Source organism: Neofelis nebulosa, chromosome 18, assembly GCF_028018385.1.
Source record: "Neofelis nebulosa isolate mNeoNeb1 chromosome 18, mNeoNeb1.pri, whole genome shotgun sequence".
Taxonomy (NCBI): Eukaryota; Metazoa; Chordata; class Mammalia; order Carnivora; family Felidae; genus Neofelis; species Neofelis nebulosa.
The window spans coordinates 43,511,826-43,532,365 of NC_080799.1; the positions used below are offsets into that span (position 1 = coordinate 43,511,826).

The following is a 20,540-nucleotide window of genomic DNA, read 5'->3' on the forward strand; positions in this document are numbered from 1 at the left end:
CTATGTTGCAGATCGGAGTCTGATTGGTTCTGTGCATCTGTCGCTCACAGTTAAGTTCCAAGGCCTCTGCTAAAGAGAGAAGCTTCGCGAGTCTGGTCTAAGAGACCGGGGGCGGGTACTTCCGGCATGATTGCCCAATCGCAGAGGTGGGGCACTTTCTATAAAAGCTTCAGCCTCGGGCGCGTGCTTTCTTTTGGGAATCCAGTGGCGGCCGTGGGCGTTTGTCTGTGCGGATGCTGTGAGTCCACGTTAGGGGAGGATCTGGGCCCCGAATGGGGCTGAGGGGTCCTCCAGGGCCATCTTCCGCCGGGGCTCCGCCTCTGTCTTCAGCGTTGTACGCGTTCCTTGCTCCGCCCCCCCCCACCCGTCCCTTTCTGTTGGGAAGGTGCAACTCCAGACCGACTTCTCTCCGCAGGTAAGCCTGGGCCGGGCTTGGTTTCCCCTCTGCAGCTTGGAGCCTGTGATGAATTGCTTTCGTTTCTGACACCTCGTATGAAAACTGCATGTGCAGTCTGATTATTTTGCAAGACTGAGGCTTCAGGGTGCGCCCCCTTGACAGGAGGGGCTGGTGTGAAAACATCTCCAAAAAATCGGGGTAGCGGGCTTCTGTCTACATTTCGGCTCTGTGTGTCTGACTTTTAGGTCGGTCGGTGACGTGTTTGGAGACCGTGGACGTAAATGAACGTCAGCCCGGGGCCTGGTGGTAAGGCGGGAGTCCACGTCCGTATCTGCGGCGCTTAACAATAAAGCAGGGGTGGTGAGTTGATGGGAGCGCAAGTGTGTTTATTTTCGCACGCGTTTGCTCCCCAGAGGACTCCACGGGAGGACTGGCTCGTTCCGTGGCAGTCTTGGGAAAGGGTAGAGAAAGATGGATGTTCACACGGTGACCTTTCAACTATTGGGATGCCTTCTCGGTTTTTTGCCTGTAAGAGCAGAAATCCCGGGGCGGAGCGGGGGTCTTTGTCTTAAGCAGGTGAGGAACTCTTCCTCCTCACCGGCCACAGAGCACTGTTTTCTGTTTCGTTGGGTCTTGCAGAGGGAAGTGGACATCAACCACCCAACCACCTAGGTTCCCCGTGCTCCCTAGGCAGCAGCCCTAGTTGAGGGTACTACCCTCTTAGCGTTGTCTTCAACCCGTACTTTGCCGAGGGCGCAAGAAGGGGATTCCTTGTAACAGAAGAGACCGGCAGTCCAGAAAACACAACTTTATTCACCAGGACTGAAAACAAAGACTCTTAACCTAAAGACCTATGAGCTGGAGCACACTGCCAGCCTCCTGGCTTGACCTCACTCTGCACAGGCCTCAGCTGGGCTGGCAGATCTAGTTTCCCTGACGGTTTCTGATTTCCCACATGCCGTTCGTGTATTAGAAAGCCGCAAACTTGGCGTCCTCCAGGCAACACGAGAGGAAGACCCTGCTGATGTTTGAACCAGAGTCTCTGAGTGTGTGGGCTGGCAGCTTTGGTCCTTGGGGCACAGATGCATGATTGGATGTGCAGCGAAGCCCTCTGCCCCAGGCACGGACAGGAGTCCGGCCTTTCCCTGCCTGGGCAGCGGGTGCTGCTGAAGACATGGCTTTTGAGGGGTTAGGCACTGTACACGTGGCGCTGGCACCGGGGTCCAGCCTTGAAGCTGGGCGCGTCCAGGAGAGGGCAGCAGAGTGCCGTGGCAGCAAGACCAGGCTCCCCGCATGGGCTGTACATTGTGGGGTGTCTCCTGTACGGGAAGCGGTTGCTTCTCCATCAAGGCCTTGGGGGCAAGGCCCTGAGTCAGGGGCTGCAGACCCACTGGCTCCGCGAAGCCTGTTGGAACTGAGGCTCTAGGGAAAGACGAGGCTCTGTCTGGGAGTCCCAGAAACGGCCGCCCTCGAGTTGACTGCCAGGTGACCCTCTGTCCAGCCTTGCAGGGGCCTCCCAGAGGATGTGCAGTGGCAGTGCCCAGTCAGGTTCAGGGTCTGCAGCAGGAGGCCCCTCGGCCCTCCCTCTTGATGTAGTCGTGCAGCCGGAAGCGAGGCTCACTGGGGACCTTCATGGAGCGCTGCTTCAACTCCCTGTGGGGCAGAGGGGACCATGGGACAGCTTCCTCCACCAACAGAGAGATTCAGACTCTGGGTCTGGAGGATCTTCCTGATGACTACCAGCACTTACTTTGCTACAGCTGTGAAGGCCAAGTCTACGTTGAGGCCTGTCTTGGCGCTGGTCTCCATGAAGGGCAGCCCGTACTCCTGCAAACAGCTGCTGCCAGCCAGGTGGCAGCCTGGTGGAGATAGCCCAGGCCCTGCAACCCCAGGGACGCTCCCCGGACACCCACCCCACCCCGGCTCACCTTAGCCAACTTCTCCCCATCCTCCCTTTTCACCACACGCTCCTGGGCAGAGTCCACCTGGCATGGGGGGGTGGGTCTTGGTGAGAGCTGGCCCAGGGCTTACCCTACCACCCCTGCCCCCATACAGAGCCACGGTGGAGAGGATGGGCTGGGGTGCCCACCTTGTTCCCCAGCAGCATGAGCACCACGTCCTGTTGGGCGTAATCCTGGATCTCCGTCAGCCAGGCCTGTGGGGGAAAAGCTGAGACCAGGCTGGAGGCTGGCACTCTGCTCACCCCTTGCCCCTCCAGGCCTCACTGCTTGGGGTGCCTGTTGGGCTCTGGCTAATAGGAAGGCCCAGAAATCTGGGTCCCTGGGTCCCTCAACAAGCACCTTACCCAAGGTGTTGGACTGACAGAGCTGGAAGGTCCTCAGACTCCCTTCAGCTCACACTCCACCTGAGCCACCAGAGGGGCCGTCTCCCTGCAGTCGGTAGGGTCCTTAGCCCCCTGGGACCCTAATGCCATCACGGCCTGTTCCTGCCACCACCACCAGGAAGGAAACCACTGACCTGGATATTGTCAAAGGAGGCCTTGTTGGTGACATCGTAGAGCAGCAGCAGTGCTGGGGGCAGAGGACGAGTGAGGACACTTCCAGGGCCCACCACAGCTTCCTGTCACCCACACCCACACGCATCACAGCCTCCACACTTCCTGCCATGCTCCTGCCCAGGGCACCCTCCTCTGTGCAGAAGCCAGGGAAACCTGACACCCACGAGGGCACAGCCTCTGACTCCCCGGGACCGGCATCCCCCACCCACAAGCTCACCATGAGCATCGCGGTAGTAGGCGTGGGTGACGCTCCGGAACCGCTCCTGGCCAGCTGTGTCCCAGATCTGGAGTGACAGGCACAGGGCTGCCAGTTCCTCCTGGGTGCTCACTACCCTCAACCCTCTGACCCCCGCTGCTCCCCACACCACTCACCTGCAGCTTCACCTTCATGCCGTCCACATCCAGAACTTTGTTCTGAAATAACAACCAGCCTGGTCCAGCAACCAACAGCTAGAACACTGCTGCCCTCCTGTGAGGAGCTCCCAGCTTCCCCCCTCACCGCGCCTCCTGCACCTCCCCCTGGTGAGCCCCTCCTGGTAGCCCACTCCCACCCTGGAGGCCCAGCACCTGCTCCACCAGCTCCCTGCCCTTGAAGGTGACTTCCAACACCCACCTGGTCAGTCTCTGAGTCCTGTTGCCCCCGCCTCCCCCCACTCCCTTCCCTCTGCCAGCTCCCCTCCAGCCCAGCCTGGCTGCCCACTTCCACCCTGTGCCTAGCCGTAGCCAACTTCCTAGTTTTAAGAGCTGCAGCCCCCTGAGGGCGGGTCCCAGCGCAGTAACCACAGAGCCTGAAACTGCCTGGTACACAGTGGGTGCTCGTTAAATGTTTGCTGGCCGGTAGAGATTCCTAGCCGGACCTTCCCGGTGCAGGGCTAGTGGCAGGGAAAGACCCAACCCCACGTTCCCATCTGCTGTGGTGGGGGTGGGGGCCCCTGGCAGCTGGAACACCACCGCCCCCCTCTTCCCCAAGCTCCTGCTGTCAGGGTGCTTCTGGGTCTCCAAGGAACCAATGGCACAGCCATCTGCTGGGCTGAGGTGGGGGGGGGAGGGGGGGGCTGGGAAGGACACCCTGCCTTCACTGGCACTCTGAACAGGGGTGTGAACCAAACAGCCTCACCTCCCTCGCCACCTGCCCCAGAGCCAAGAGGGAGGTGAGAAGGGGGGAGATGGGCCCCAAACAGGCCAAGGACCATCTGTCCAGGGTCAGAGCTGCCCCCTTTCGGCACCTGAACCCTTACTTCATCTCAGAAGACTTGAGGGGACCTGGACCCTCAAGCAGGTAACCCATGGCTCCCCAGACTGGGAGGAGCCCCCTTTCCTGTTCCCAGAATGGGCCTCCCTCCCAGCCTCCCACCAACTGGGTCTAATTAAAGGGTGAGAAAAAATGCAAATTTGGGATTTGTCTAGAACACACCAGCACCTTGGCAAGGCAAGAATTTAGACTGGTGACTCGAGGTGGGGGCTGGAATGCTGCCACCCTCCAGGCCTAAGGCCGCAGCCCTCAACGTCGCCTGCTGACTCCACAGGCTGCTAAAGGTGCCAGGTGGGGGGAAATGAGAGGGAGTTGAAGTCCAGGGGCACTTCCCTTCCCCCCAGAAGACCCCAGGACACCCCTCCCGCTGGGGGCAACCTGGGAGGGGGCTCTCGAAGAGGGGGGAACAGCCAGGCGGCAGCACTTCCCGTGAGCCTCCTCACCCAAGGGCAGGGACCCGCCCCTGCTCCCAGAGGGGGTAAGTGCTCCACACCACCTGTCTTCCTAGGTCCTTTGGCAGGCTTCCTGGCACCTCTGTACAGAAGGACAGTGATGTTTGCCTTCCAAGTGAACATGGGCCTTGAGTGTCCTCTCTCAGCCATCACCCGGGGGGTGGGAAGGCACCACGGCCCACCTACCCTGAGGCACAGAAGGTAGCTCCAGGCACAGGGGTGCTCTCCCCGCTTCAGTCAGATGCAGCCCTCACCTGTCTTCAGGACCCTTAGGGGGTCAGGAGGTGTAGTTTGGTGGGTAAGGCAGCCCACCTCAACCACCTGGGCCCTGAGAGCCGGGTGGTCCACACAGGAGCTCGAGCTCCACCCTATGAGCCTGTTGCTGTCACTGGGGTAACGGAGAAACCAGCTGCCCACGGGGGTTGTGAGAGCCCAGTGAGCTGGTGTCAGGGGCCCAGGGCATGGCTGGGCCAGCTCAGTGCTTAGGACGTGAGCTTCCACTCTCACCCGGAAGTCGATGCCCACAGTGGAGATGAAGGTCCCTGCCAGGAAAGCCCCGTCCTTGAAGCGCACGAGTAAGCAGGTCTTCCCCACGCCTGAGTCCCCCACCAGCATGACCTGGGGCGAACAGGAGGGTCAGAGGTGTTAGGGACAGAGGGGACCAAGGTGCTGGCCCACCCAGAGGGGTGTCTGGCCTTCCCTGCGCTGGCCTGGCCAGGAGTGGAGGAGCCGGTCTCAGGCTCACAGGTTCGGCAGGACTTGGGGGAGACATAGCAGCAATGGTGGCTGCCAGCCTAGACCTCCAGGCTCCCACCTCCAGAAGGTTCTGTCCCCTCTTGAACAGTGGCCCAATTCAACCAGTGAGGAGTGGGGGCAGCTGCCTCCATCCAGGGTCCTACCCAACCCACCCCCAGACCCTGGACATCATGCTTGATCTGGAAGGAAAGCATGTGCGGCTTGGTCGGGAGCCGAGTCTGGGGATTGGTAGCTGGAGACCTTCTGAAAGGCCTGCAGGCGTCTCTGTGCCAGGGGCTTCTTCCCATCCCAGTAAGACTCTGGAGGAATTTGCCACATGGGAGTCAGATCTTGGTGTGACCAGGGGCCTGGGTCAGGTCTGTGGAGCAGGAGGGGCAGTCAGGTCTCCCCCCTCCTCCCCTCCCCCAGCCTGCTGCCCAAGGCTCCAAACCCAAAGACAGTCCTGACAACCCCTCCACGATTCACAGGCTCCTGCCGAGGGCTGAAGAAGGCTCTAGTGCTCCCTACCCAACTGGCAAACCTCTTCTTAATCTCCCCCGTCCTCCAAAAACAGAAGCCCCACAGACCCTGGGGGTGCGGAAGGCAGCATATGGGAAATGGTGAGACTGGGCCCCGCGCGGGGGCGGGGGCGGGGCGGGGGCGGTGTCATTCGGGACCCGGGACGGAGCACCTGCCAGGTCTGGGACCCTTTGTCCAGCCCTGCCAGCTGTGGCGTTAGGGGGCAGACCCTGCCAGCTGTTGGGTATCTGAAATCCGGGTCTGAAGGCTGTGTGTGTATGCCATGCACCGTGCCAGCTGCTGGATGCCGCTCCGGCGGGCTCCCCGCCGAGGGTCCGCGGGGCCCTGCATCCCCTCCCCGACCTCTCCCGGCTCGGCTCCGGCGGAGCGCCACCTGCTGCGCTCGCCTGGGGCGGGGGCCGGCTCACCTTGAAGGCGACGTCGTAGAAGTCGCCGCCGCCAAGCGAGGGCCGGCCGGGCTGCGGGGGTCCGTTGGGCCGCGCCTGGGGGCCGGGGCGTGCAGTCCCTGGGCGCTCCGGCCGGGACCCGTCGGCCGCAGGCAGCGCGGAGGCAGCGGGCCCGCTGGCCCCCTTCCTCTTGGGGGTCTTCTTCCTGGACATGGCGGGCGGGCGCTCAGGGAGCTCCCGCTGCAGCCGCCGCGCCCCGGGCCGCTCTGCTCCCCGCGCCCGCCGAGCGCGACACGGACCCGAACCCGTCCCGCGGCGGCGGCGGCGGCGGCGGCGACGGCGGCGGCATCGCGGGCGCCAGGCTCCCCGCAGCCCCGCCCCCGCGCCCCACAGCCCGCAGCCACTCAGGCCCGGCCTCCCCACGCCGCCGCCAATGGCCGCGCTGGGGCGGGGGCATGCAAATGAGCCGGCCGCCCTGGGGCGGGGTCACGAGGCGCGGGCACTGCCCTATAGGTGCTCCGGGTGGGCTCGCGTCCGCCCGGTGCGTGCAGCTCTCGCCCTGCCCCAGGCCCTGCGACCTCACTCCGTGGCCACCTCCGTGAGGCGGTGGGTCTGGGTGAGGCGGGATCCTGTCGTTTTCCCGCTTGTACACCGCCCCCCCGCCCTGCTCCTTGCCCAATGACCCTCACTGGACGGCCTCTGGGCCTGGGACGAGGGGATTGCCCGAGAAGGGGGCGCTGAGGCAGTGGGACTGCATGGAGTGGACACCCTGGGTTTCTGTCCTTTCTCAGCCGGAGATGCCACCTGGCCTGCTGCGCCCTCACTTCTCCCCTTAGGGCAGGCAAACAAACCTGGGGTGGGGGGCTCCCAGTGCTCTGGGCTCATCTGACAGCTGGTTACCAGAGGCAGGACACAGCTAGCACTTGAGAGCCGCAGGGCGCCCTCCCCCGCAGCTTCTGCCCGCTGGGCTGAAGCCTCGGGACCCTTGGGTAAATGGAAATCCACTTTAGGGCAGTAGCAAGCCCTCTGAGGGGCCTTCTCCCTGGGGCTCTGCCCTCAGGGGTCTGGGAGGAGAAGGGGCTAGGAGGTTCCTCCCCCAGAATGTGGCTAGCCCCTTGCCCTTCTGGTGCCAGGTTCTGGCCCCAAGGGGGTCAAGTGCTGACTGTCCAAATCCTATGCTAGGCCCTGGCAGACCGGCCTCCAGAGCCTGACACCTCCTCTCCACCTGAACTGCCTGTCTCCACCCAAGATTCTCTGGGTTTTGAGAATGAGGCTGAGACAGTCATGGAATCCCAGGAGCAGTGAGCCAACATGCCCCTCACCTAGGGCTTGGGGGCAGCGGGTGTAGGCAGAAAGGCATTTCTTTGGGGATCAGCCTTTGCTCCATACCGCTCTGGGAGCTGGAGGGTTGGCCTGGCTGTCCCCTAAGATGTGACAGCTGACACATGGACCCTAGGTCCTTCAGAGGCCTGAGCCCTCTCAGCTGGCAGGTCCCAGAGCCCAAATAATTATAATGGACGGAAGATGCCTCTAGGGCTCAGAGATCGGGGACAACTCAACAGAGTGATTTCCCAAGAGGGGCTGGCAAGGCCCTTCACAGGAGAGGCTGTGGAAATCGCCCTTTCCCGAGTGTCACTGTGTGCCAGGCACAAGTTATCCTCAAACCTATCCTCTGAAGTGAGTAGTGCTCTGATCCCCAATGTTCAGATGGGAAAACTGAGGCCCAGAGACGGAAAGGGAGCTGTCCAAAATCACCAGGCTAGAAAGTGACAGAGCCGAGGTTTGTACCTAACTCTTGGCTCCAGAGAACATACACTGCCCCTTGGCAGGGTTGGCCCAGGATTCTCTGGAGACCCATCCCTCAGGGCCCTGGCAGAGCCAGGGGACAAGCCTGAGGAAGCCCTCTGAGGGCCTACTCTCTTGTCTCACTCCTCTTCTTCCAGGCCAATGCAGATGTGTGGGCAGTGGGGTTTGGGGTGGGAGTGTGGAGCTCCCACTGCTGGGGCCCTGGGGATTCCAGGTGACCTACCCTCCATGAGGCCAACTTCAGGGTAGCTGCCCCAGGGTCTCAGCCAGTGCCCACTAAGCCCAGGATCCAGGGCGACCAGAAAGGAGTCTGGGGTGCCCTAGGGGTGGGGGCCATAGGTAAGGCAGCCTGAGTCGAGGGTGGGGCTAATGCTAATGGGGTAATGGGGTAATGGGGTAATGCTAATGGGGCTAATGTTAATGGGGGAAGAGGGAAGGTAGCAGGCACTTCGGAGAGACTGGGGAGCTAGGAGGGGCGGGAAGCTGAAAGCAGCAGAAGGGAAAGACTTGACCTTGTAACCTTTAGAATTAGAGTATGTATATGTAAAAACCCAGGTCTCCGGTTTGTTTTGAAGAGAGAGTTCGAGGTCCCTGGACCACAGCATCCCTCCTGCCGCTCTTGCCTTCCAGCAGTCCTCCTAATCTTTGATCATTATGTCCCTTGGTTCCTCTGTTCGCCATCTGTCTCATTCTCTGGAATGAAGTTCTCTGGGTACAGGAAGCAGCTTGTCTTGGTCACTGCCACATTCCTGGCAGCTGGCTCCAGGCCTCAATAAACTATTATTAAATTCGTGAAAGAAATATGAGTTAGAAACGGGCCCCACTTCAGGAGGACACGTCATTGCCAGCAAAGATTTAAGGCAGAAGGTACCTCCGTGTGCAGTGAGACAGGACTAGTGTTACCGAGTAGTGAGAGCAGAGCCTTGTGGAGGAGGAGCATTTGCTCCAGGCTCGGAAGGTTGAACAGGAGTCCAGCAGGAGAGGACACAGAGAAACTTGCCAGGTAGAGGAGTGAATACATATAAGCTCAGAGGGCCAGTGGGTGGGCTTTTGGAGAGGAGGCCACAGTGTCGTGTCCGGATGCTTGGAGAAAATCTCATCGGTAACATAGGAGGGGGCTAGATTCACAAGTGAATGTGAAAGTTCAGCCTAGGGGCTTGGAAATTGTTCAGCGAGAAGTAGGGAGCCATGCACAGTTGCTGAGCAAAGCAACACAGGACTTTGCTACAGGAGTACAGGAGGTAAAGTGGAGGGGGTGCAGGGTGCCGCCTGTAGATGGGGAGATGAGTTGGAAAGGGGTCGCAGGAACCCAGGGTGGGGGGAATCAGCCCCTGGGGCAGAGGCAGCATAGCGCTGAGGTACGCTAAGGGGCAAGTTCTCTGCCACCCCTCCCGATCAGGAGGGAAGGCTTCGGTCTCCTGCCTTTGGGTCTGTGATTGCTCTGACCAGTACCTATGGCTGAAGTGGCCCTGTGTCCGTTTCTGGACCCAGACCTTCTAGACTAGCAGCTCCTACATCCCTTCTCCTGGAACACTCATTCTTGGGCCCCAGCTGACATACCGTGAGAAAGTCCAAGCAGCCTTGTGAAGAATCCCGGGTGGAAAGGAACTCACTTGCCGCCCGTGGAGGATAGGAGTTGTCCTGGCAACGGGCGCTTAGTTCTGGCGGGTTCCATGCGGAGCAGGGATAAGCTGACCCCACTGAGCCCTGCCCAAACTGCATTTGGGGGATTTTTGTTCCACAGCAATAGATAACTAGAACAGGCTGCCAGCCAGGGGAAGGAAGGGGGCCAGTTTGGTGGGAAAGGTCAGCAGGGTGGCCTTGACTGGACTTGGGGAAGCCCAGACTGTTGGGATCTTCAGGCCTGCAAAGAAGACCTCTGGGCCTCCAGGGCAGGTCCCTGAGGCGGGGTGTGGCGCCGAGGTGAGTGCTGAGGCCGAGCTAGAGTGCGGAGTGAAGGAAGGGTGCCTGTGGGCCTAACCCTCCTCGCAGGGGGCTGGTTCTGCTGGCCAGAGAGGGTGGACACATATCTGTGTCTCAGCAAAGGGAGAGAGCAATCCCAGATATGTTCCTGCCTCACTCCTGGATCCTCCCTCCAGCACCCCGTGGCGGCCTGGGTTCCTGATGCCCTCTTGTGCCTGGGCCTCCAGCTCCGGCATGCTGCCCTCTGACTTGCCCTTCTGGCTGTCCGGACCCTCTGTCATGGAGTGACATGTGCCATGAGTACCCAGACACAACAACTCTCTGGGACCTACGGCCTGAGGCAATCCCTCTCTGGAGCCCCATTTTCCAAGCCGGCCAGCCTTACCGACACATTCTGCTGACCCACAGGGCCATGGTCCTGGAGCCAGGCAGTCTTCCTCGTCCTTCCAGGCACTGCTTGGAGCCCCCTCCTCCAGGCAGGCAGCCTTCCAGGCTCCTCCCACCCCCACTCCCTGCTCTACAGACACACTGTGGACACACATTTGCTCCCCACGGGTCCCTCAGGGGGCTGCACGGCCTCCTCACCAGCCTCTGAGCTTCCTGAGGACGGCACCTGTCCTGTCTCCACCAAGCACTCAATGAACAGGTCTGTGACTGAGCAGGACAGGGCTGGACTGGACCTCAGGGGTCTTGTATTCTGTGTGTGTGTGTGTGGGGGGGGGTGGCAGCACTCCCAAGTCTCATGCCCCCAGAGCCCCTCCCCAGAAGTGAGTCCTAGGGAACTGAGATGCCTGTGATCTCAGGGAGGGGACCTTCGCTGGGGACGGTGCCAGAAGGCAGAGGCCCCGGATCCCTGGCTGGCTGCGGGCCCCGGGGCACGTGGTGTCCTGAACCTGCGCCCCTCTGCCTGGAATGAGGGGGCGAGAGGAGCTGATCTCTGAGGTCCCTTCCAGCTCAAACACCTTATGTTCTATGAAATCCACGTGAGCGTTGCCATGGAGACGGCAGAGAGGAACTGTAGCAGCTCCCCCCAGAAGACAGAAGAGAGAGTCACCCCAGGAAGCAGCTGATGTCAGAGGTGTGCTCGCCGCTCCCCCCAGTGCCCAGGTGCACAGGGGCCACGCTGAGCCCCTGCTCCCTCCTGCTTCCGCGAGGCTGAGAGGAGACACCCTGCCTGCGGCACTCGGCACTCACCTGGGTTGCACCGAGGCTCTCCCGGACAGGACAGGTGGTGAGGGGTGGGTGTCCGCCCGTTGGGGCAGGGACTATTGTGTGAGGGCTGGAGCAGTGGGTGGTTTCCCTGCAAGCCTGACTGCCCTCTGGCATCCCTTCCCCTCGTGGCTCAAGTACTCAGACCTGAGTGCTCTTGGCGGTCTGTCTCAGGATGCAAAATGTGCCTGAGCCCCGCGGGCTGCTGCTCGGTCCGACTCTGCACTCAGGCCCCAGACAGGTGAGACCTCTGTCTGGAGGAGCACAGGACAGCCCCCCACTCCAGGCTCTCCGGGAAACCTTTGAGTGCTGTGCTGGGAAGGCAGAGGTATAAAGGAATAAAACGGATACCTGTGTAGCCATGACAACCGCAGCAGTCCGAGCACCGGCTGCGCCTGTTGTGGGCCAGTGATGCACTCGCCTTGTCTCTCCTTTTTTCCTTAATTATGAAAGTGATCTGTGACTTTCGCCCATGAGAAATAAAACTGCTTGGGGCTCCCGGGTGGCTCAGTTGTTTGGCTGTCCCACTTCGGCTCAGGTCATGATCTCGCGGTCTGTGAGTTCGAGCCCCGCGTCGGGCTCTGTGCTGCCAGCTCAGACCCTGAAGCCTGCTTCGTATTCTGTGTCTCCCTCTCTCTCTGTCCCTCCTCCATTCATGCTCTGTCTCTCCCTATAAAAAATTAACATTAAAAAATTAAGAAAAAAAAAAAAAGAAATAAAAGTGCTTGTTCTCCCCAAACCGTTATTAGGTCTGGCAGTGGCGACCGTTATCAGTCTCCCACAAAAATGTAGGAGAGGTAACAAAGATCTATAGCAGGTAAATGTGGTACCACCACAAAACAGCTCAAATTTGTTACATTCTGCTTGGGAGGCCACGGTGAATGGAGATATGAAGCTGACGGGGCTTAGGGAGCTAAAGCAAGTCTGGGTTCTTCTGGGGAGGATCCTTGCCTCTTCAGGTTGCTTTCCTTGGCCCGTGGCCACCTTCTTCCAGCTCCCCTTTCCAGAGCCACCCGGCCTTCCTACTGCCATCAAATCTCCCCTTACAGGGACCGTTGTGATCACATTGAGGCCCCCTCTGGCTAATCCAGGACAACCCTTCATCTTAAGACCCTTAACTTAATCACATCTGCGAGGTCTCTTTTGCCAGGTGAGGCCCGGTTCACAGGCTCTGGGCACCAGGACCCGTATCTCTCTGGGATCCACTGCTCAGCTCCCTCAGCGCCGTCCACGTTTTGTAGTTTGCGGTTTTGTGTGAAACAAAGGTTCTGTGGCTGAGACAGACCTGAAAATCACCGGACAATGGATTCCTTTTTCTGTACTATCTTAATCCAGTTTGTTTAGGCATACAAATTATGCTATACCGAATACGTTGCATTACACATAAATATGCATTAAATTTATTGGGATGTGCCCATGTCCTCTAAGAGTACACATAAAATCACATCAGATCACATATCTGATCTGTCCACATTTGATGGGATTTTCCCGTAAACAGATCTGGATTAAGTGTCTTCTCCCCTCCCCTACCCCATGGCTCTGCTACGTTTTCGATTTCTTCCTTTATGATTGGTCTATTTGGACTTTTTATTTCTTCTTGAGTCAGTTTTAATAGTTTGTCTTGTTCTAGCATACAATGATCTTATCGAGATTTCAAAAGTTTGTGAACAATTGCACATATATTTCTTTTATAATTTTTACTTCTATTTCTGTGCATAAACCTGCGTTCTTAACCTTAATGCCCTGTGTTTTGTTTTTATCTCTCTTGCAGTCACACTTGCCAGCAGACTCTTTTTAAAAATCTCAGTGGCTTTATACATTAAAAATAGCTCTCGGGGCGCCTGGGTGGCGCAGTCGGTTAAGCGTCTGACTTCAGCCAGGTCACGATCTCACAGTCCGTGAGTTCGAGCCCCGCGTCAGGCTCTGGGCTGATGGCTCAGAGCCTGGAGCCTGTTTCCGATTCTGTGTCTCCCTCTCTCTCTGTCCCTCCCCGTTCATGCTCTGTCTCTCTCTGTCCCAAAAATAAATAAACGTTGAAAAAAAAAATTAAAAAAAAAATAGCTCTCTTTGTTTTATTGATCCATTCTACTCTTTCTTCTAAGGTAATTTATACTCTTAGGGCACCTGGCTGGCTCAGCCGGTAGAGCATGCGACTCGGTCTCAGGGTTGTGAGTTCGAGCCCCACCTTGGGTGTCGAGATTATTTAAATAAATAAACCTTAAAAAAGAAAATGTACAATTTGGTAAGTTTTTACATATGTATACACCCATGAAACCATGACTGGAATTAATACAAAGAAGGAATCTATCCCTTCTACATTTACCTTTCTTTTTTAATTAAAAAAAATCATTTTAAGCTTTATTTATTTATTTTGAGAGAGAGAGAGAGCATGAGCAGGGGAGGGGCAGAGAAAGAGGGAGGCAGAGAATCCCAAGCAGGCTCTGTGCTGTCGATGAGGAGCCTAATGCGGGGCTCGAACCGGCAAACCGTGAGATCATGACCTGAGCCAAAACGAAGAGTCAGATGCTTAACCGACTGAGCCACCCAGGGGCTCCTACATTTATCTTTCAATTACCTGGCTTGTCAGGGTGTCCTGCCTTGTCCCAAGATCCTCTGCAGACGGCTCTTCAGGCCTCACCTCAGGTAGATGTCCTTGTGGTCGGGTGGGCTGAGGGGAGCCTTCACTGTACTAAACATATATTTAGTATGCCTCCTCATCATGAGAATCCTTGCTCTGTAGCAGGGAAATGTAACAAAATTTACATGTATTATGATCACCCATGTGCTGGGTCTTATTTGATTAATAATGCTTATTCTGATTAATACATTGATCCGCTATTTCCTTTTGTAATTCTTTCCTGGGCTGATTAGGTTTTCTTGTGTACTCCCCCCTCCCCCCCCCCCAATTTTCCCTTTATCATTAACTTCATTAAAAACCTTAAGGGGCACCTGGCTGGCTCAGTTGGAAGAGCATGTGACGCCTTGATCTTGGGGTTGTGAGTTCAAGCCCCACATTTGGTGTAGCGATTACTTAAATAAATTTTTTTTTTAATGTTTATTTATTTTTGAGACAGAGAGAGACAGAGCATGAGCAGGGAAGGGGCAGAGAGAGAGGGAGACACAGAACATGAAGCAGGCTCCAGGCTCTGAGCTGTCAGCACAGAGCCCGACATGGGGCTTGAACTCATGAACTGTGAGATCATGACCTGAGCCAAAGTCGGATGCTTAACCGACTGAGCCACCCAGGCGCCCCTTAAATAAATTTTTAAAAACTTAAAAAAAAAAACTACCTGAAAATCTAAGTTTTATCAATAAAGAATTGTCAGGGCACCTGGGTGGCTCAGTTGGTTAAGTATCAATGCTTGGTTTGGGCTTAGGTCATGATTTCATGGGTTCCTGGGTTCAAGCCCCATGCTGGGCTTTGTGCTGACAGCTTGGAGCTTGCTTGGGATTCTCTCTCTCTCTCTCTCTCTCTCTCTCTGCCCCTCTCCCACCTCAAAAATCAATAAATAAACATTAAAAAATAATACCCAATTCTCCAATGTCCCCCTCTCTGAATCAAACAAATCTTTGGCCCATTTTATTTTCTGTTTGTTGAAAGAGTCAAGAATTTCATTTCCAGATAATGAATTTTTTCCTTAAACACGTCTTTTCTGTTTCAAAATCCTTTTGAAACAATTGCATTTACTCCACCACCTTCTTCAAACAGTCACTTAGACTGGATTCACCTGCTTTTCTCATTTTTCACCTCTCTTTTCCTATCTCAAGTTTGTCATTTGACTGGAATTAAAAGTTTGGGTTGGACGGGCACCTGGGAGGCGTGAGGACTCCGTGGAAGGAGGCCGTGGAGGGAAGGGTGGAGAAATGAAGGATGTGGGTTTCCTCCCCTTTGTCTCACGGGAAGAAAAACCCTTTACCGCTACTCTGTACCCTTCTCTTTCCTCTGACATCTAAGCATCTAGGAGCAACGGGCCACTGCCACGTGTACTCCCTCACTTGCCACCAACCGGCTGGCATCTGGCTTGCTATCTAACCCCTCCACTCCATGCGCCCTCAGTAAAGGTCATGGATGAATACAGTGCCTTCAGCTTTGTGCAGGTGACATGGCAGGATCGAGGGATGGGATGACCCTCAGGACTAGGGGCGCTGACATGCACCTGGATAAGTGTTCTGCCCGCAATAGATAGCTCATAAATACGCGTCCCCCGAGTGTGCGATGCCAATTGGCACATGACATAGGGGCCGAGGAAGCTTCTTAGAGGAGGCACCTCTGCTGATTCTGCGAGCATAAGTAATCGTGGAGGTGGGATGGAAAAGCACTGCAGGCAAAGGGAACAACGTGGGGAAGGGCTAAGAGGCGGGAGGCTGTAGATAGTGCTGGAAGCCCTAAGGGGGGGGGGTGGTACATGTGGTTCTGTGCAGTGTGGGTGGGCCAAGGGGGCAGGCGTGGCTGCACCACCCCCAGCCCTTGCTCTGTTCCTGCAGCCTCGAGCCCCTGCTGGCTTCCTCCCTGTAGCCTTTCCCTCAACTTCCATACACCGTACCTGTTTCCCACTACTTCTCTGGGGCATTCTTGTTCAGACTCCCTCCAAACCTTCTTTCCCCTCCTCCTCTAGGGTGGGGCTCCCCACATCTGGGGATTTTCATCTCCCCCAGGTCTGCTCACCCTCCCCTCCCAGTCTCACCCCCCCCCCCCCTTTAAGTTGCACTCTGGGCACCTTCTTCAGTGACCTAGAGCACCACGTGTCCAGAACCTACTCCTCACCTTTCCCTCCACATCCCTCCTCCCTGAGGTCATGCCCACCCATCCCAGCCCCCAGATAAGGTACCATCTGAGCCTCTTCCTTCCTTCCCCAGGACTCCTGCGTCACCCCATCAACCCCACCTTGGCTTAGACCCTCATATCAGTGTTTTCCAAACTGGGTTCCCAAGCACTCCCTCTGTGACTCTGTATAAAAGTGTTCATGAGGCCCAAGAGGCTCGCGGGCTCAACAGTCCCTCCCTGTTCCCCCTCCTGTCTAACTTAAGTCCTTCTCCATACCCTGTAGGGAATTGGTCCAAGAGGCTCCAAATTGGAGAGTTGAGCCCTGAGAACGGGCCACAGCTGCCAGAGCTGGACTATCGGCCGCCTTCCTCCACCCTGGACACCTGGAGATCCTGAGACACCTGGCCTGTTCCTGAGTCATGTGACCTCCAGGACATGGCAGACTACCTGTTCCCTGTTCATCCCTGGCCTCTGCCTCATGGGGTCCCCACCTGTTCACCCTGGGATCTTTCCTGAGAGCTGGCTCTGGGCTGGATGTGATCTTCCCCCAGCCCTGAAACAGCCCTAAATGCTATTTCCATTTCACAGATGAGGAGAGTGAGGGGTTTGGATGCCACGTCATGCTGGGGGGGAGGGGAAGCAGAGCTGCAGTGCGCCCCATGGTGACCTTGCTTGGGCTCTTCCAGTGACAGGTAGCAGGACATAGACCCAGACTTGTGGGTCTGGTTGAGGTTTCCAGCTATTTTAAGCAGGGGGACAGAGGACAGGAAGTCCGGAAGCCTTGGGATGCAGTCTGGCACCGGGTCTCAGGATAGTGGGACAGGGACCTCTCCCATGTGAGGGTCTGGGGACTTCTCCCTGTGACCGCTCTGCTACCTACAGTCAGGCATCCACAATGGCCCGATGGTGGAACAATTTTATTACTTCTTCACCGAAAGTTGAGACAACGTAAAATCCATCCTTTTAAGAGCACAATTCAGTGATTTTTAGTGTATTTACAAGGCTGTGCAACCATCGCCACTACCTAATTCCAGAGAACGTCCTCCTCATCCCAGGAGGAAACCCCACACCCATTAGCAGTCACTCCCCATTCCAGGCTCCCCAGCTCCGAGAGCCACAAATCCACTTTTCTTCTAGATTTGGTAGGACGCGGGTGCCCCGGCTGCAGAGCGAGGCCTCCTGCCCTCCGCCCGGCGGGCGGCGGCGGCTGGGACGCTGCGCCTCCCCCCGCCCAGCTGAGGCCCACCTGGGGCGTCACCTCCGAGACAGCGGGGACTAGCCGCCACACGTCACCGGCCCTCCGGAGGAGCGCCAAGAGAGGGACGCGGTGCGTATTTACTGAGCGCCTACCCCGGGCCAGGAGCTTGGAATACGGCCGAGACGGAAAGGGACAGAGGCGCTGGGAGTGGGCGAGCGCACGCAGCGGGCGCTCAAAGGTCGCGGGCCGCGGGGGTTACCACCGCTGGTGTTCGTACTGCGGCGACGCTCGCCACCGCGAAGGGCTGCGGGGCGCCCCGGCGGCGGGGAACCGAGGCTGGAGGGCGCGCGAGGGCAGCTGCGCCGAGGCCCCACCCGCGCCGCTCCCGAGGGAGGAGTGCGCGCGGCCGCGCGACGCCCCGCCTACCCCCCGGGCGCGCGGCCGCCCTGCAGAGCGAAGGGCGGGGCCTGAGGACGCCCCGCCCCCTCCCGCCCCGCGCCGCGCCAGGAGCTGGAGGAGGAGCGGCGGCGGGCCCGCACTGCAGCGCGAGCGCGCGACCGGCCGGCCGTGGACGTAGAGTGCGGCCGGGCCCGAGCGCCGAGCGGGCGTCGCGCAGGCAGACAGGCCGTGGCCGCCGTCGGATCCCGCCCCGCGCCCCGCCATGCAGTCCGCGGGCCCTGCCTGAGCCGAGGCCGCCGGCGCCGGGCGGGCTCGGGGGCTCGGGGCCGGGCCGGGGCCATGCGCGCGCTGCCCTGACGATGCCGCCCGCCGCGCCCGCCCGCCTGGCGCTCGCCCTGGGCCTGGGCCTGTGGCTCGGGGCGCTGGCGGGGGGCCCCGGGCGCGGCTGCGGGCCGTGCGCGCCGCCCTGCCTGTGCGGCCCGGCGCCCGGCGCCGCCTGCCGCGTCAACTGCTCCGGCCGCGGACTGCGGACGCTCGGACCCGCGCTGCGCATCCCCGCCGACGCCACCGCGCTGTGAGTAACCCGCCGCCCTGCGCCGCGGGCCGGGCGGTTGCCATGGCGCCGGGCGGGCGCCGGGACTCGGGGGCGCCCGGGGCGTGGGGCGGCCTCGGCGCGCCTGCACCCTCGGCTCCGGGGAGAGGCCGGGCCGGGCAGGCCGCCGGCCTGGCGGGCCTCGCAGGGCGTGGGCGCGTCCCCGGCCTCTGAAGGGGAAACGCAGTGCGGGCCAGGCCTCTCCCAGGGCGAGGCTCCAAACGCAGTGAGGTCGGCCCGACTAAATAAGGAAAACCCGGGACCGCGGCCGGTCCTCAGCCCCCCTGGCCTGGGCCAGGGCGCAGCAGAAACATCCCGGTTTCTCTGAAAGCAGAAGTATCCCACCTGGTGGGGCTCCGCAATCGCGAGTTAAGGGGGAACCCGCGGCAGCGCGCGGGGGCTGCGTGGGAGGCGTCTGAAGGGAACCCGCAAACTGTTAGACGCTAATTAGAGGCTAATAGATCGCAGCCTGGGGGGAACGCTCTGCACCTGGGACCTCTGCAGCAGGAAACCAGGAGGGAGAGAGCTCTGTCTGGGATGGCGGGCCAGGCTTCCTGGAAGAGGTGTCTGGACAGAGATTCGAAGGATGTGTAAGAATTGGCCTGATGCTGAAGGAGGAGTCTGGAGGCTGCGGGAGGCGGGGAGGAGGGAGCCGTGTGTGCAAGGCTTGGAGGCTGCATTTGGCCATGTGTGGGTGTAGGGTACACCCCACTGTGGCAACTGCAGGAGCATTTTGAGGGAGTGGGGCAGGACGAGAGGTGGGCTGCGCTCTTAATGGACCTTATGCCCCTCGTGTCTAGGGCTCCGATGTTGTCCTGGGGACAATGGGTAGGTGGAGTTGCCAGGACTGGTTTAAAATGCTGAAGAGCTATTGTCAGGTTTCCGCTTGGACTCAGATGGTGTGATTTGCCCAGGAACAAGTAGCGGCCAGCACATGGCAGGGCCCCGTTTGCCTGAGGTGCTCCAGACCCGGAGTTGGAATGGGGAGGGTGCAGGGGACCAGGATTTGCAGACCGTTGTCCCCTGGCTAGGGGACAGGCTCGGGGCCTGCTGATCTGCATTCCTGTGGCCCTGTGTGGATTTCTTGGGCACTTTCAGGCACCTGAGCTGGGAGTCCCGTCTGTCTTTGGCCACATGCTGGAATCCTCTGGGGAGCATTTAGTGTCCTCAGACCATCCCACCCTGGGGATGGGCCCTGGAATTTGGTTCTGTAACATTCCCTGGGCGCCTCCAGTGTGTGGGCCCCTTTACTTAGGGGACCCGTGGCCAGTGTTGAGACGACTTTGGATGTTGGCGGGTAGGTGGGTGAAGTAGGGGTGGGTACTTCTCCTGGGTGGTCTGGATGTCCTTGGGGCTTTGTCGGGTGGAATTGGGGGTTCTCCAGGGTCAGGTGGGAGCCTGTCGCTCAGCCACCTGATCACTTAAGCCTAAGTTGCCATCCCAGCTGTCTCTGAGGTGGGAAATGGGCGTGTCGCCTGCCCCAGCCCCTGTATAATCGCTTCCGATGCGCCCCACCTGCTTCTGGATGCTGTGAGTGAAGTTACCCATCTCTGGTTGGCTGGGAGCTGCCGAGGTCAGGCCTGGCTCCTTCTTGTTCTTCTCTGGTTCCCCTGCTTCCCCAGCACCTGGTGCTGAGCTGGCCTCCAGGAGCTGTGCAGGAAATCAACTGTAGAGGTGGGTCACTGGGGGGCCTGCAGCGGGGCGCAGGCTCTGGAGCCTCTTGAGCACAGTGATGGAGCCCAGGACTGTTGCTTCGTGTGTGTCCCCTTAGGCTCTGGTCTTGGGAACTGGCGGGCTGGCCCAGCCTGACAGGACAGGATTCCCAGGTTGCTGGAGCGACCCGCTGAGCTTGCGATGGGACCCTGAGAAGTAGGTAGATGGGGATCAGGGGATACCCCACACTGTCCTTTACACCCCGAAGCTGCCTCTGGGAGATTTCTGGAGGCTGGGGGCCAGGAACTGAGGGAGATCGGGCTCCTCACTGGCTCCCCAGACCACCATCTGGGCTCTGTCGGCTGCCCCAGCAGCCTGTCAACCCTGCAAGCCCTGTGCTCAGGGAGAGGGAGATAGGGGAGTCTTCTCCTCTCCAAGGGAGAGGGACCAAGCTCAGAGAGGGCAGGGAGCCTGCTGGGTAAGGGTGTGCGTGCCCAGGGGCCCCAGCAGCCCTGCTTTCTGGGTGCCGCCAGCGGTTCAGGCCTGGTACCTGTGTCATCAGTCCCGTGGCCACCCCTCCATGAGACTCCTCGTATAGCTTGAGGTGCCCCAGGGCCAGACGGGTATAAGGACCAAGGCTGGCCCACAGGGGACTCGGGGCCTCAGCGCCTCATCATGCAGGATGGCCTGGGCTTCTGAAACCAAGCCTTTCCTG

General features: G+C 59.0%; 2 protein-coding genes, 1 long non-coding RNA gene and 1 other non-coding gene across 9 annotated transcripts in view; 3 read left to right on the forward strand and 1 right to left on the reverse strand.

The window, feature by feature from the left end:
- Positions 1-11: 11 nt before the first annotated feature.
- LOC131501534 (uncharacterized) lies at positions 12-11,717 on the forward strand. 2 transcript variants are annotated; one of them, XR_009256823.1, is made up of 4 exons: positions 172-415; positions 643-757; positions 5,843-5,974; positions 10,963-11,717. It is a non-coding gene; the product is annotated as an uncharacterized LOC131501534 (long non-coding RNA). The 2 variants fall into 2 exon arrangements; XR_009256822.1 differs by lacking the exons at positions 5,843-5,974; positions 10,963-11,717 and having other exon boundaries at positions 12-415; positions 643-766.
- On the forward strand, positions 456-538 carry LOC131501763 (small nucleolar RNA SNORD60). Its single transcript, XR_009256890.1, has one exon. It is a non-coding gene; the product is annotated as a small nucleolar RNA SNORD60 (small nucleolar RNA).
- RAB26 (RAB26, member RAS oncogene family) lies at positions 1,191-6,680 on the reverse strand. 3 transcript variants are annotated; one of them, XM_058711838.1, is made up of 9 exons: positions 6,302-6,680; positions 5,127-5,237; positions 3,288-3,329; positions 3,133-3,199; positions 2,876-2,928; positions 2,487-2,552; positions 2,326-2,382; positions 2,148-2,237; positions 1,191-2,050 (listed from the first exon to the last, which is right to left on the reverse strand). In XM_058711838.1, exons 1-9 carry the CDS (start codon positions 6,491-6,493, stop codon positions 2,015-2,017), a joined length of 714 nt encoding a protein of 237 aa, XP_058567821.1. In that variant the 5' UTR covers positions 6,494-6,680; the 3' UTR covers positions 1,191-2,014. The 3 variants fall into 3 exon arrangements, with proteins under 3 accessions (XP_058567821.1, XP_058567822.1, XP_058567820.1); XM_058711839.1 differs by having other exon boundaries at positions 2,148-2,234; positions 6,302-6,679; XM_058711837.1 differs by having other exon boundaries at positions 2,148-2,224; positions 6,302-6,677.
- Positions 11,718-17,701: 5,984 nt separating the features above from the next.
- PKD1 (polycystin 1, transient receptor potential channel interacting) overlaps positions 17,702-20,540 on the forward strand; it is a 44,583-nt gene continuing 41,744 nt past the window's right edge. For 2 of the 3 annotated variants that reach the window (XM_058710062.1, XM_058710063.1), the window contains exon 1: positions 17,704-18,154. In XM_058710062.1, coding sequence (XP_058566045.1) covers positions 17,940-18,154 — 215 coding nt within the window. In that variant the 5' untranslated portion in view covers positions 17,704-17,939. Of the gene's footprint in view, positions 18,155-20,540 lie in introns of all 3 variants that reach the window. The other variant, XM_058710064.1, reaches the window with a different exon arrangement.

Coding starts and splice junctions, on each gene's coding strand:
- RAB26 (XM_058711837.1), bottom strand. CDS start 6,493: ATGTCCAGGAAGAAGACCCCCAAGAGGAAGGGGGCCAGCGGGCCCGCT. Junction 2,225..2,325: donor ATGGGGAGAAGTTGGCTAAG/GTGAGCCGGGGT, acceptor AGCTGTTTGCAG/GAGTACGGGCTGCCCTTCAT. Junction 2,051..2,147: donor GCCTTCACAGCTGTAGCAAA/GTAAGTGCTGGT, acceptor TCTGCCCCACAG/GGAGTTGAAGCAGCGCTCCA.